The sequence below is a fragment of the Acipenser ruthenus genome, chromosome 24 (assembly GCF_902713425.1).
Source record: "Acipenser ruthenus chromosome 24, fAciRut3.2 maternal haplotype, whole genome shotgun sequence".
Lineage (NCBI taxonomy): Eukaryota > Metazoa > Chordata > Actinopteri > Acipenseriformes > Acipenseridae > Acipenser > Acipenser ruthenus.
Window position 1 is genome coordinate 863755 of NC_081212.1, and position 11954 is coordinate 875708.

General features: G+C 44.3%; 1 protein-coding gene and 1 long non-coding RNA gene across 6 annotated transcripts; one reads left to right on the forward strand and one right to left on the reverse strand.

Moving 5' to 3' along the window:
• Nucleotides 1-1349: 1349 nt before the first annotated feature.
• LOC131700483 (uncharacterized) lies at nucleotides 1350-2118 on the reverse strand. Its single transcript, XR_009308377.1, has 3 exons — nucleotides 1978-2118; nucleotides 1652-1851; nucleotides 1350-1428 (listed from the first exon to the last, which is right to left on the reverse strand). It is a non-coding gene; the product is annotated as an uncharacterized LOC131700483 (long non-coding RNA).
• Nucleotides 2119-2406: 288 nt separating this feature from the next.
• LOC117429317 (peroxisomal sarcosine oxidase) lies at nucleotides 2407-9727 on the forward strand. 5 transcript variants are annotated; one of them, XR_009308376.1, is made up of 9 exons: nucleotides 2433-2510; nucleotides 2812-3015; nucleotides 3560-3708; nucleotides 3952-4165; nucleotides 5530-5712; nucleotides 5862-6014; nucleotides 6996-7145; nucleotides 7363-7801; nucleotides 8697-8768. XR_009308376.1 is itself a non-coding variant. In XM_034048671.3 (9 exons), exons 2-9 carry the CDS (start codon nucleotides 2908-2910, stop codon nucleotides 8825-8827), a joined length of 1164 nt encoding a protein of 387 aa, XP_033904562.3. In that variant the 5' UTR covers nucleotides 2433-2510; nucleotides 2812-2907; the 3' UTR covers nucleotides 8828-9726. The 5 variants fall into 5 exon arrangements, 4 of the variants coding, with proteins under 4 accessions (XP_058853848.1, XP_033904562.3, XP_058853850.1 ...); XM_034048671.3 differs by having other exon boundaries at nucleotides 7726-7801; nucleotides 8697-9726; XM_058997865.1 differs by lacking the exon at nucleotides 2812-3015 and having other exon boundaries at nucleotides 2407-2510; nucleotides 7726-7801; nucleotides 8697-9727.
• Nucleotides 9728-11954: the final 2227 nt, after the last annotated feature.

Consider the following 11954-nt stretch of genomic DNA (forward strand, 5'->3'; position numbering starts at 1 on the left):
GCCATTTAACAAGGCACTTACTGGCAGTTGCAGGTCCAAGCAAAGCAGTCATGAGGGGAAACAGCTGGTTGGTTGATGGCAGGAAAGCTCCTTGGCGCACCTCTGGTGTATATCTGTATGCTCAGTGATGCTCTGTATGCAGGTGTCCCCTGTAATCTTGGCACCTTGTCTTCCCTGCAAGCCATCTGTCTGCCCGTCTGACCGAACTCCCCCCGCCCCGACCCCGCGTTTATCATTACACCTGTCAAGATCACTCTCATTCACTTCAGTCAGCGAGCACCCCCTTGAGTTAGTGGAATCAGATTAAAGGGAGATCTACAAGCCCACCAAGACAGCTGTGCCGAGGGCGTTTCAGGAGCTGGACGCAGTTGTACAACATGTGTTCTGTGGTCATAGGCCGGCACAAACATGCCACGCCAGTCTGTTACCATGCTTGAATGCTCTTTTTATTTAGTTGAAGGTATCTACCCAGGCCAGATCTACTGAGATGGCAGGCAGCATCTCCTTTCAGAAGGTCATTGAAATCCTTTTTAAATTCAATTCGCTGGTGCAGGTGGATTCAGAGAGGCCCTGACCTTAACTGCAATTTATTCGGTACACCAGAGCTAATAGCCCAGCACTGGGATCCTTGTTGTCCACAGGACACAACCTTATTTTAACTGGGCACCCCAATGACAGCCCTTCCTGAAACACAGTACTCCTCAAAATAACGGTACAGGTTGAGCTCTGGTCCAGGGCGAAGAGAGAGGGCTCCCTGCTGCTTGAACAAGATCACAGGGTGAAGAGAGAGGGCTCCCTGCTGCTTCAACAAGATCACAGGGTGAAGAGAGAGGGCTCCCTGCTGCTTCAACAAGACCACAGGGTGAAGAGACAGGGCTCCCTGCTGCTTGAACAAGATCACAGGGTGAAGAGAGAGGGCTCCCTGCTGCTTGAACAAGATCACAGGGTGAAGAGAGAGGGCTCCCTGTTGCTTGAACAAGATCACACGGTGAAGAGACAGGGCTCCCTGCTGCTTGAACAAGATCACAGGGTGAAGAGAGAAGTCTCCCTGTTGCTTGAACAAGATCACAGGGCGAAGAGAGAGAGCTCCCTGCTGCTTGAACAAGATCACAGGGTGAAGAGAGAAGGCTCCCTGCTGCTTCAACAAGATCACAGGGTGAAGAGAGAGGGCTCCCTGCTGCTTGAACAAGATCACAGGGTGAAGAGAGAGGGCTCCCTGCTGCTTCAACAAGATCACAGGGTGAAGACAGAGGGCTCCCTGCTGCTTCAACAAGACCACAGGGTGAAGACAGAGGGCTCCCTGCTGCTTCAACAAGACCACTTCCAGCACCTAATACTCTTACCTGATACCGGCGCCCGTCTCTGAGAGCCTCACAGTAGTGATCTGCAATGCTACACAGCAATGCTTTTTCCTTTCAGTTGTATTCTCTAAAAGGAAGAAACGTCTGCAAATATTACAAAACCCAAAGGAAACAACCTAGGTTAGGTGCTTCAGTGAGATCAATTGCAAATGAGCCGATCGAGAAACAATCACTAACGGTCTGTATTTATTACAACCAGAAGGAATCAATGGGTTTTTCAAAACCTGAGATAAAATAAAATAAAATAAAAATGTGTAGGTCTGACGAGAATCCCCCCAACCACCTCTTACCTTAATGGATAGGACCAATCTTTCATCTGTGTAATTATGTCGAGAATGATGCTCATCATAGATACCCCTGTGGATCTGAAAGAGCTCTCCTCAGAACACAAGACAATTGCACCTTTACAATTGACTGAATTGCTGTATTTTGTTGTACAGCAAGTAAGGAATGCTTCGGCTGGATAAGCGGTTTCCTGGATAGAGTAAAACTGTAAGTGTGATAGAAGTACAGGGGCCTTCTTAAGTAAACTCGTTTTTAGTGTAGAGGACTCTAAAAAGATAAAGCATCTGAAACGGGGGCAGTAGTGAAAAGCTAATCATAACTGCACACTTACTTTAGTAAAAGTTCTTGAAACTTTGTGCAAAGCAGACCAAAAAAAAAAATTCTAAACACAGAAAACAGGAGGCAGATTACAAGAGCACTGGGATAAAACAGCATGTATGCACCTGCACAATCCAATACACGGAGCCTTGCAATCAGGACCCAATCACGTGGGGTGTATCTAATGAAACAGCATACATCACTCACCTGCACGAACTTAAACCAATACACGGAGCCTTGCAATCAGGGCCCAATCACGTGGGGTGTATCTAATGAAACAGCATACATCACTCACCTGCACGAACTTAAACCAATACACGGAGCCTTGCAATCAGGGCCCAATCACGTGGGGTGTATCTAATGAAACAGCATACATCACGCACCTGCACGAACTTAAACCAATACACGGAGCCTTGCAATCAGGGCCCAATCACGGATGACATATGTAATGAGCGTAACAAGGTAGCAATTTCATAAACGTTGTTTCACCAGCGGAGAATGACTGTCTCCAAGCTGTATGGAGAAAAACACATTCGTTGTCCAGAGGTAGGGGAGAGATAAGAGACCATTTATTGACTCTGTATGTTTTCCATGAGTGCACTGTGAAATAAAATTGAATCAGAAAACGAAACGGGTGCCCTCTAGGAGTGAGTGTGAGTTCGTCAGAGATAAGCGTTAAAGGGCCGACACCTCCCCATATGCAGCAACTTATAAAGTATGATTTGTTTCCAGTCCAAAGTATAGCAGCATTATTTATAAAATAAAACATCAACACAAACGAAGAGTTTATCACAAGTGGTTATGTATCGTGTCAAGTGTTTCAATTTAAATATTTTTATGTGTCCAGTGAGTACACACAGCAGGCAGACTTTGGACTGCTCAAACCGCAACCCCCTCCCCTTGTCCGCTCAGCTCTAGTGCAGAGTCCCGTGTCAGCTGAAACATGGACGCCAACAACTTCGACTGCATCGTCCTGGGAGCCGGGATCCAAGGCTCGTACACCGCCTACCACCTCGCCAAAAACAAAAAGAGAACTCTACTAGTCGAGCAGGTTTGTGACGCAATGAGACATCCGCTCATGCTCTGGAATCGCTTTCGTCTCTAGCGCAGTCAGTTCGTGTTGCTTCAGTAACTCTGGAGACATTATTAATATGAATGGAAATGCTGATATGAGCGCTCGTTTAATCTTGCGTCGCGAGTGGATTTTTTCCCCTATTTACTGCGGTTTTCTGTATTTTTTTTTTTACACAAAACACACAGACAAACCTTTCATTTGAACTTGTACGCTTGCTGTAATTGGAGGTTGTTGCAAACGCCCCCTAATGCTTATCTTCTTTCAAGCACAGTGGTTTGCGCTGCAGAATTATTAATAGCACGCCAGGCACGCGAAATCCTTTGGCTAGTTGGGAGCTAAAATGTGCTCGTCAGCCCACTTGAAAATTATATAGATGATATATTAAAATGCTGTATCTGAAATATGCCGGAATGTGATGTATGATGTATTTGAACTTATGATTTATATTTTATATTCCAGTTTTGCTTAGATTTTTTTGCGTACCAAGTTTTTGTGACTTGCCTTTTCTGTTTCACTTTAGTTTGTTCTGCCCCACTCCCGCGGCAGTTCCCACGGACACACGCGCATTATCCGGAAAGCCTACGAGCAAGATTACTACACTCGCATGATGTCGGAGTGCTACCAGCTCTGGGCACAGCTGGAGAAGGAGGCTAACGTTCAGATATACCGGTGAGTTTGAGTCATCCTGGCTCATTCAATAACCACTGCAGCAGGACCAATGCAGAGTTAATCATTCAACAAATCTTCATCACAATCAAATAGGGGCGTCTCTAAATATATGTAAAAACATAAGTGCATGGGGACGTAGGGTTGCCTTGTGAGAAGGCGGAGATGCTGAAGCCGTTGAATCGTTACACTGTTGATGGGTTGCTGACCAGCATGGTAAGAAAAGTCATCTCTTGTCCTGTGCAGGAACACAGGGATGTTGATTGTGGGTAAGGAGGACTGCAGTGCCTTCCGCAGTCTCAGAGGAACACTGCTGCGGAACAACGTCCCGATGGAGGTCCTCTCTCCCGAGCAGTTTGCAAGCCGCTTCCCCTCCGTCCGCCTCCCCCCAGGGGAGTCTGCCGTGATCGACAAGACCGCGGGGGTCCTGCACGCCGACCGAGCCCTGAAGGCCGTTCAGGTACCCCCCCGTCGAGGGTCTCTTAGTCTCTTTGCAATCACGTTGCTTTGTTAAAGGTGCTCAGAAAGTCAGCATGCTTTCGTGTTCAAGGTGGTGTCCGAGGGTTCTTTAAATCCTTTTGTTGTGTTTATTTGTTGCCAGGAAGCTCTTTTAATGACATGTTTGTTTGGACAAGGACATGGCACAGCAAATGCCAAATGCGCTATTCAAGCCCTTCTGCATTAGTACATTTTTACATAATGTTAGAAATCGATGCTAGCGATTGAAGCAGATGAAAATAGTTGATCAGTATGGAAATAGATACCCTTTGTTTGACAGGTTCTCCCAAGTCTATTGATTGTTTCTTGTCTGCTTTAAATTAATTGGAAGGCATCACCATGCAGAGAGGAAAGTTCTGTTTTGCACTTTACAGCTGCATAAAAGGGGTGATGACCAAGGTTTGAAGAGACGTTTTCTCTCCACTTGTGAACAAAAATCCTTTTTTTTTTTATTTGGCTGTTGATCTTCTTGTTTCTCAGGCTTTATTTTCCAGACTGATTCAGGTGAGACAGGAGTCAGAGTGAAAATGAAAAGGAATGCAAATATTGATATGCTTGCTGGGTACAGAGCAAAGAAAATGTTTCTTAAGACCTTGGTTATTACCCTCTCCAAGACCTGTGCCAGTCCCTCTCATTTGGGAGACCATCTGCAGCTGTATCTTGAGCTCTCCACTGTCACAGCAATTTCAGTTACGAACGTCAAAGCTGTCATTGAAATTAACAACGCTGCTCCCTTTATTACCCATCTTTATTTTCCACCTGCAGCCAGAGACCCTGGCAATGCCACAGTAATGCCAGGGATCTCACTCCAACTGTACTGCTGTAGTGCTTCAGATTCAGTCGGTTCCTTATGACAGCCTGTGCTCGCCATGCAGATAGACAGCATTTCCCAGGCTAGCTGACTGCTAACTTGTAAAGGAAGCTTCGTGGATTGGACTCCCTCCTGAGAACAGTACAATACATCATGATGAGCGGAGGGAAGCTGTAATCATTACCCTTTCAATGGGAGCTCCGCAGCTGTGTAACTAGAGTCCCATTACAGATGTCATGCCAATCGCTCCTCTTAAAGAGGGATCGCTGCCACCATTCCAGGCTCCAGCAGCTCATCAGCTATCTTGATTTAGGAGAGGGTGGGTTAGGAACGGGGTTCATTTCTGGGTTTTGCATTGGAATGTAGCGCTGAATAGGGCAGAGCAAGACGCAAGAATGTTGCTCGTTTTCTGTCTGGAAGATCCTGTCCGTCTCTATGGTAATTCACGTTTTTAACATTGTGTAGGGTTGTATACCTTATTCCAATATACCTTCTAACACCTCCCTGTTGTGTAGGATCTGTTCCGCGGGCTCGGAGGCGTGATTCATGATGGGGAGAAAGTAGTTGACTTCACACCAGGTTCTCCCATCACCATGACAACAAACTCCGGAATGTATCGCGCACAAAGTCTGGTAATTACAGCGGGGCCTTGGGCAAAGAGTGTGCTTGCACGCACAGGACTACAGCTACCACTGCAGGTATTGTACTGAATGTGTTGCACCTTTTAAAATTAACTTTAAAAAAAAAAAAAAACAGAAATACAAAGTTGTGACCTGTGCACCAAGATATCAAAGCAACTTTTTCAGGTAGTCTGTCGTTTGTCGTGTTTGTTGTTCAAACCCGCCAGGTCTTAAGAATTAACGTCTGCTACTGGAAGGAAAGGATCCCTGGTACGTATGGGATAGGCAGACACTTCCCCTGCTTCATCGGCGTGAAGCAGCATGGAGCGAAACACGACATCTACGGCCTGCCATCCAACGAGTACCCGGGACTTATGAAGGTGAGCAGAGGGGCGCTTAGTGGAGCTCTGGGCTTCAAGATACTATGAGAGAACCGTAAACGGAGCTGTGGTTTTGGGCCACATTATTTATATATCTATATATCTATATACACATATATATAAATAATGTACAATGACTGAATGTCTCATCAGTTTTTGAAGAACTTTATTCGTCACAAAATGATTTTCCTGTGCTGCGCCTCATTTTCTGGAATGTTGCCCCAGAATTCTCATTTCTGGAGATCACAAGAACCGATTCATGAAGGCACATCTCTGCAGAGGTGGAAAAGCACATCTCTCGTCTCACTAAATGGTGTATGGTGACAAGGCAAGTAACTCCGGGATTGCTTTGTTTTGTCACAGCACACAAAGGCGTCTTCATTTCGGGAGCATGTATTACTAACCAGCAGGTTATTAAATACAACTGCTGCTCGTTCCGTATAGATTTTCTTCAACACAACAACAGTAATTTTCATGTGAGTTGCAATGTCTGAAATACAGAGCGATCAGTAGCTTCACATTTATCATAATGCAGTCTGTTGCCTTGGGCAGGATCGATACCTAAATGGCACACATCATGATGATTGCAATGTTTAGAGGACTCCCCAAGTCAATTTAAATCATTTATTTAAGCTGGCAAAGCCATTGCGAGCCCCCTGTAAACAGACAGTTAACAGATGTTAATACTGTAAAGACCACACGGCCAGGACTATCACGAGATAGTAAGGCGGGAACGAGGTGTCAAAGTGTGATGTTCAGATCAAGAGAGATTTTCTCCGTGTCAGTGGTGGGGGTTTCGAAATTATTTCGGGGGCAATACCCTAGCTGACACATGGATAAAAAAAACTATAAAACAGCAGCACTGTTCTGTATGACGACCCTTTGTACGTGCTTGCAGCGGCTTCACGGATAAGATGCAAAGATGCACAAAACCAGAAGCCAATCCCAGCCTGGCTGATGGGGGTGTGTGTGTTTGGACAGATCTGTTATCACAGTGGCAGCGAGACCGAACCAGATGAAAGAGACAGGCAGACTTCCCAGGAGGACATTGCCATCCTCTCCAGCTTCGTTTCCAAATCCTTCCCAGGGCTGGACCCCACGCCTGCTGTAGTGGAGCAGTGCATGTACATGGTAGGTCAGCGCTGTTGCATAGCAGTTTGATCCATTCCTGGTTTTACTATCAGACTCACCTGCGCTTGTCTACACACTTTGGCTAATCAAGCTTGTATTAAAACCTGGAATGAGTGGAACTGCTATGCAATTGGAGTCTTCTTGCCACCCCTGCTGTTTATATCTAATCAATCACATTGTCTGTTTGTCTGGTAATCCTTTCTTGTCGCTGCTGCAGGGAGACTCCTGTCAATGACTTAACTTCCTGGTAAATAAACAAACTTGAATTAGTAACCCCATCCCCCCTCTCTGCTACCTCCTAAACATCTGAAGGGCATTTTTACTATCTCCTAGAACTGGAAAGGTAATTCTCAGCATCGTTTTAATATTGATTCCTTTCACTTTTGAAAAGCAACAGCAAAAAAAAAAAAAATGTATTGCATACTGCAAAAGCAATCAATAGAGGCCTGGAACAGAGGTACTGTTGTGAAACGCAGAGCGCCGTGACGCTCTGTCTAAAATAAACTGAGCATTGCTCAATCAAGCAAATGAGGTTGCTTTTAAAGAAGGCTTTATTTGTTTAAGTTGTGTTTCCATGCAGGTCACCCCGGACTCTGATTTCATTCTGGACCAGCATCCCAGTCACAGTAACATCATCATCGGGGCTGGATTCTCAGGTTGGTGTGACTGCTAATGAAACGGCCAGTCTGACCTGTCAGCACATCCTTCTAGGACTATATATATAATCACATCTCATGCCATGTCACTATTTAACGTGGATTACTGTGGACACCACTTAACAGCATCAAGACAAATAGTTTCAGTTAAAGGACGAACACTGTATTGTACACACGTGGAATCAGGAGCTCCAGCTGCTCTTCTCCGGACAAGAGTCAGTGTCGCCCTTTTTACCCCACAGACAAATCCAGGCACAACTGTCTCAGTTTTCAAAATGAATTCTTTGTTGCTATAGTTACGCGTGCTCCAGCGGGTACGGCTGCGCCGCCGCGATGTTGGCTTCTTACTTTATTTCAGCACGTATATCATTTTGCTCTTAATGGAGTGGCAGTCAGCGCACAATATAACCTTCAGTCAGGTAACAGGAAATAAAAAAAAAAAGATTGATTTGCTGTCATTTCCAGCGAGTATTGCCTACATGTGGTTTTTCAAAATGTCAAATAATTGAAGACCTACTGCAGCTTTTTCTTTCTGTTCCCATCACTCTCAAGTTGTAGGCGCATTTTAAAATACCTATTTCTGATACCCATCTGTATTTAATACCACCCCTGGAGCCAGACTTGCAAAATTCAAGATGTTAGGTTGGAATGCAGTCCTTTCCTGGGTACTGTAGATCAATCCAGCCCCCATAATAACAGCTCAAGTTAGACAATAATCAAAATGTACATTCTTTGTTATGCTCTACTCTTCAGTTTGTACCCTCGACTGTAGTGGTATCTTGTGACCAGTTTTCAATGACCCCAGTGTTTTTTGGAAGACAGGAGTGTTTAAATGATTGAGAGTGACCCTGTAAACGAGAGCCGGCCCTGTTTAAAACCAGCTGTTCTTTCCCAGGTCACGGCTTCAAGCTCGCCCCGGTAGCGGGGAAGATCCTGTGTGAGCTTGCCCTGGGGAAGACCCCGTCCTTTGACCTTTCACCTTTCAGAATCACGAGGTTCCAGTCCCTCCTGAAATCTGCCCTGTGAAGCAGGGTGCTGGGGAGCAGGCTGAGCAATTCCAAGGTTTAAAACAAGTCCTGCCCGTAACAGTGCTGCGTTTAGAAGAACCGGAAGCCGTTGAAAAGAGAAGTCTAGTGGAAGTGCTTGTCCTTGAATCTGTTAAGTTTCTTGTAGGCGCGGAATGGTTCTTGCTTGGCACTGGCAGTCTTATTTTTCCATCGCTGCTGTAGTTCTGTATAACCAAACCCTGCTTATTAATTCATAGGATGCACTTCATCTTGAAATAGCGCTTGTTCTGGGTGTGACATTACTGTCGTTCTAAGTGGTGCTGGGATGGGGTGCCATGGTAACGGTACGTGTGTTCAGCTTTTAAAATAAATAAATAAATAAATTCTTTGTTTTTTTTCATTTTCACATTTGCTTGGTTTCCAAACAACAGGAAATTGACATCAGAGCTCCCTTGTCTCTTATTTCCACCCCTCCTCTCTTAGTCGGACAGAAAAACTGGCGTGTCACTTTCTGTTAAGATTAAGAAGTACAGCAGTCCTCATTTTAAATGTGAAAATGATACTGTGTTTCACTCAAAATAATCACTGTAGCATCCATTTGCAATCTGTAACTGAACTCCTATTGATGCACTCATAAATGACAGAATTAAAAGCAACATTAGGCAGGGTTAGGCTGAGTAGCTCTGTGTATTTAATACAGACTGCAGGTCAGCTATGAAGCTGTACAGAGTTTCACCCTTGTTTGATGAAGGGATAATGAATTACTGGAAAGGGCTGACTGCCTATTACCGTAATGCGCCTAATAAATGCACCCTCTCTAATGGAACTAAGATTGCGTGCTCTGATGCAGTATATTACATTCAGGGCTCTTGAGATTTCAGTTTTTTATTTTGTCTTAACTTTCCCAGGATTTCATTTTTTTTTTTTTGTGTTTACTTACATAATTGAAAATGTATAATTAAAAAAAAAAAAAAAAAAAAAAAAAGTTTGAAATACCAAACAGAAACATGCCCTCTGATTTCTCAGAGTGAAAACTGATGCTCGTTGAGTTTATAAATGGCAAGGAAGTGTCACATTTCAAACCTTAATGTAAGTTTTTAAAGCCAAAATCTTTATTCTCCCCTCCAGTGTGTTAATTAAATAGTTTTGCCTGCTTTGTGCTGTGTTGTATATATTTATGGAAACAACCTGTTTACAGAACAAGGCTGTCTGGGAATTTAATGCATGACGTACTAAATCAGCGTGTGGAAAATCAGCAGGAATCTGCAATGAATCAAGTGCCAGGGGTTCAAAGAACGGGGAGGTGGATAAAAATCCATCGGCTTCAGATTCTAAACAGTTTACTCAGCACAGAGCCTGAGTTTACTCTGCCTCAGCCCTCGCCCCCATACTGAGCCACTGTGTTTTCACTTCTGTTGGAACAGATTAATGGAATAGATAAATCACTGCCAGTTTGTGAGATTGCACTTTAATCCCTGGTATAATTTAGAAATCGTGTGTGGGAGCTATTAACCGTAAAGGGGTCCAATTCAGTTCTATTGAATGTTCAGCTGGTAATTCCCTCTGTGGTCTCAGTTTCTTTTACAAGGGAGGTCTGCAGTGATTTGCTTATGTAATTAACAGAACGATTGCGGATTATGGTAATTTGGATTTAACAATCGTTAATTACTTTTAATTTGTACCTGAATAAATATCACACTGCGCTGAGTTCTCTGCTCTTCGGCAGAAGTTAAGAACGATAGCTGAAGAATTTGAGATGAGAAATGATTGAATTTGAAAGGGTTCTAGGAATTTGTCAATAGTCTCCCCACTCCTGTGGGGGAAAAACAAAAATCGAAAACAGCCACATGTACAGAGGAGCCGGCCGGGCGCCAGGTTGTGTGTGTGGATGCACAGAGAGGACCCCTCCTGAGCAGAGCAGAAAGCTGAGAAATGAAAACGCAATTGTGTATTTCAAAACTAAATCAAATATCTTCACATCGCTGAGCGAGTTCACTGGCTATTTCACATATTCCTTCAGCTGTGATGAATGCAATCTGCTACTTAGCTGCAGGCACAGCATCTACTCGGAAACATAACACCATGCTCACACACGTGTGTGTGTGTGTGTCTTACATTTCCGGAGCGAGAGAAACAAAACAGACTGCCCCAATTACTGGTTTTACATAAACAAATACGTATATAGAGAATTCAAGAACAGCAAACAACTCTCTATCCCAGGAGAATCAGGATCCAACAGGATGCTCATCAATCACTAGCAATACTTCATGAAGAAGAAAAGCCACTGAGAAACTGAAAACTCCCTGTTTCAATAAGCAGCTGCAGTCAGGCTTAGCTGGTTATTAAAATAATGAGTTTCAATCAAACCGGAGGATGTGAGGGCGAGCGCATCTGCAGACCTGTGACCTCAACACCAAGGGTACAGCTCAGAGTCCCCAGGGATCTGAGATCGAGGGTGCACAACCACTGCCAAGAGGAACTTACAGCACAAGTGGGTCCAATCAAAGTGAATTAAAATAGAGGTCTGTTCCAGGTGAGCTAAACCGTAGAAATGAGATCCGACAAAAGATGAAAGGGCCTCTTTCACAAGTTCAAAGATAACAGTTTTAGCACATGTTTCTTTCCAAATGTATTTGCTGTAATTTATCTTGGCTCGCTTAACTTGATCATAAATGCTATTAAAGACTATGTAGGTTACATTGGACTTCCGTTACACCTCCAGAGCAGAGAATGACTTTGCAAGAGTCTGGCTCACCCGATGGGTCCCAGCTACCTCAGCAATGGGAATTAGGGATCTGCAGTTATTCTCTCACAATTTAAACACTAGTTGAAGGAAAAAAAATGTGTTTATTACAATGAATGAGTTTGTATCAGTCTGTTTATTGCATTGTATTATACGGTACAGCTGAGCAGTGAAGAAGATCAGAACCCTGTCCATTGGCTGTTATTTATTTCAGTGCAATTGAAACGGATCTGCAGTGCCTCCTACTGACCGAAGCTCTGTACTGCTAACGAACTGCGTAGCCCTGATCTCCTCCAGGGGGTCTCAAGCACAAAGCCTCCTCAACTCACGCGCGCAACACAATTACACACTGAACTGCGTGCGGGAGAAAAGGGGGTCTCGCCTCCACGGCAAGGACTTAATC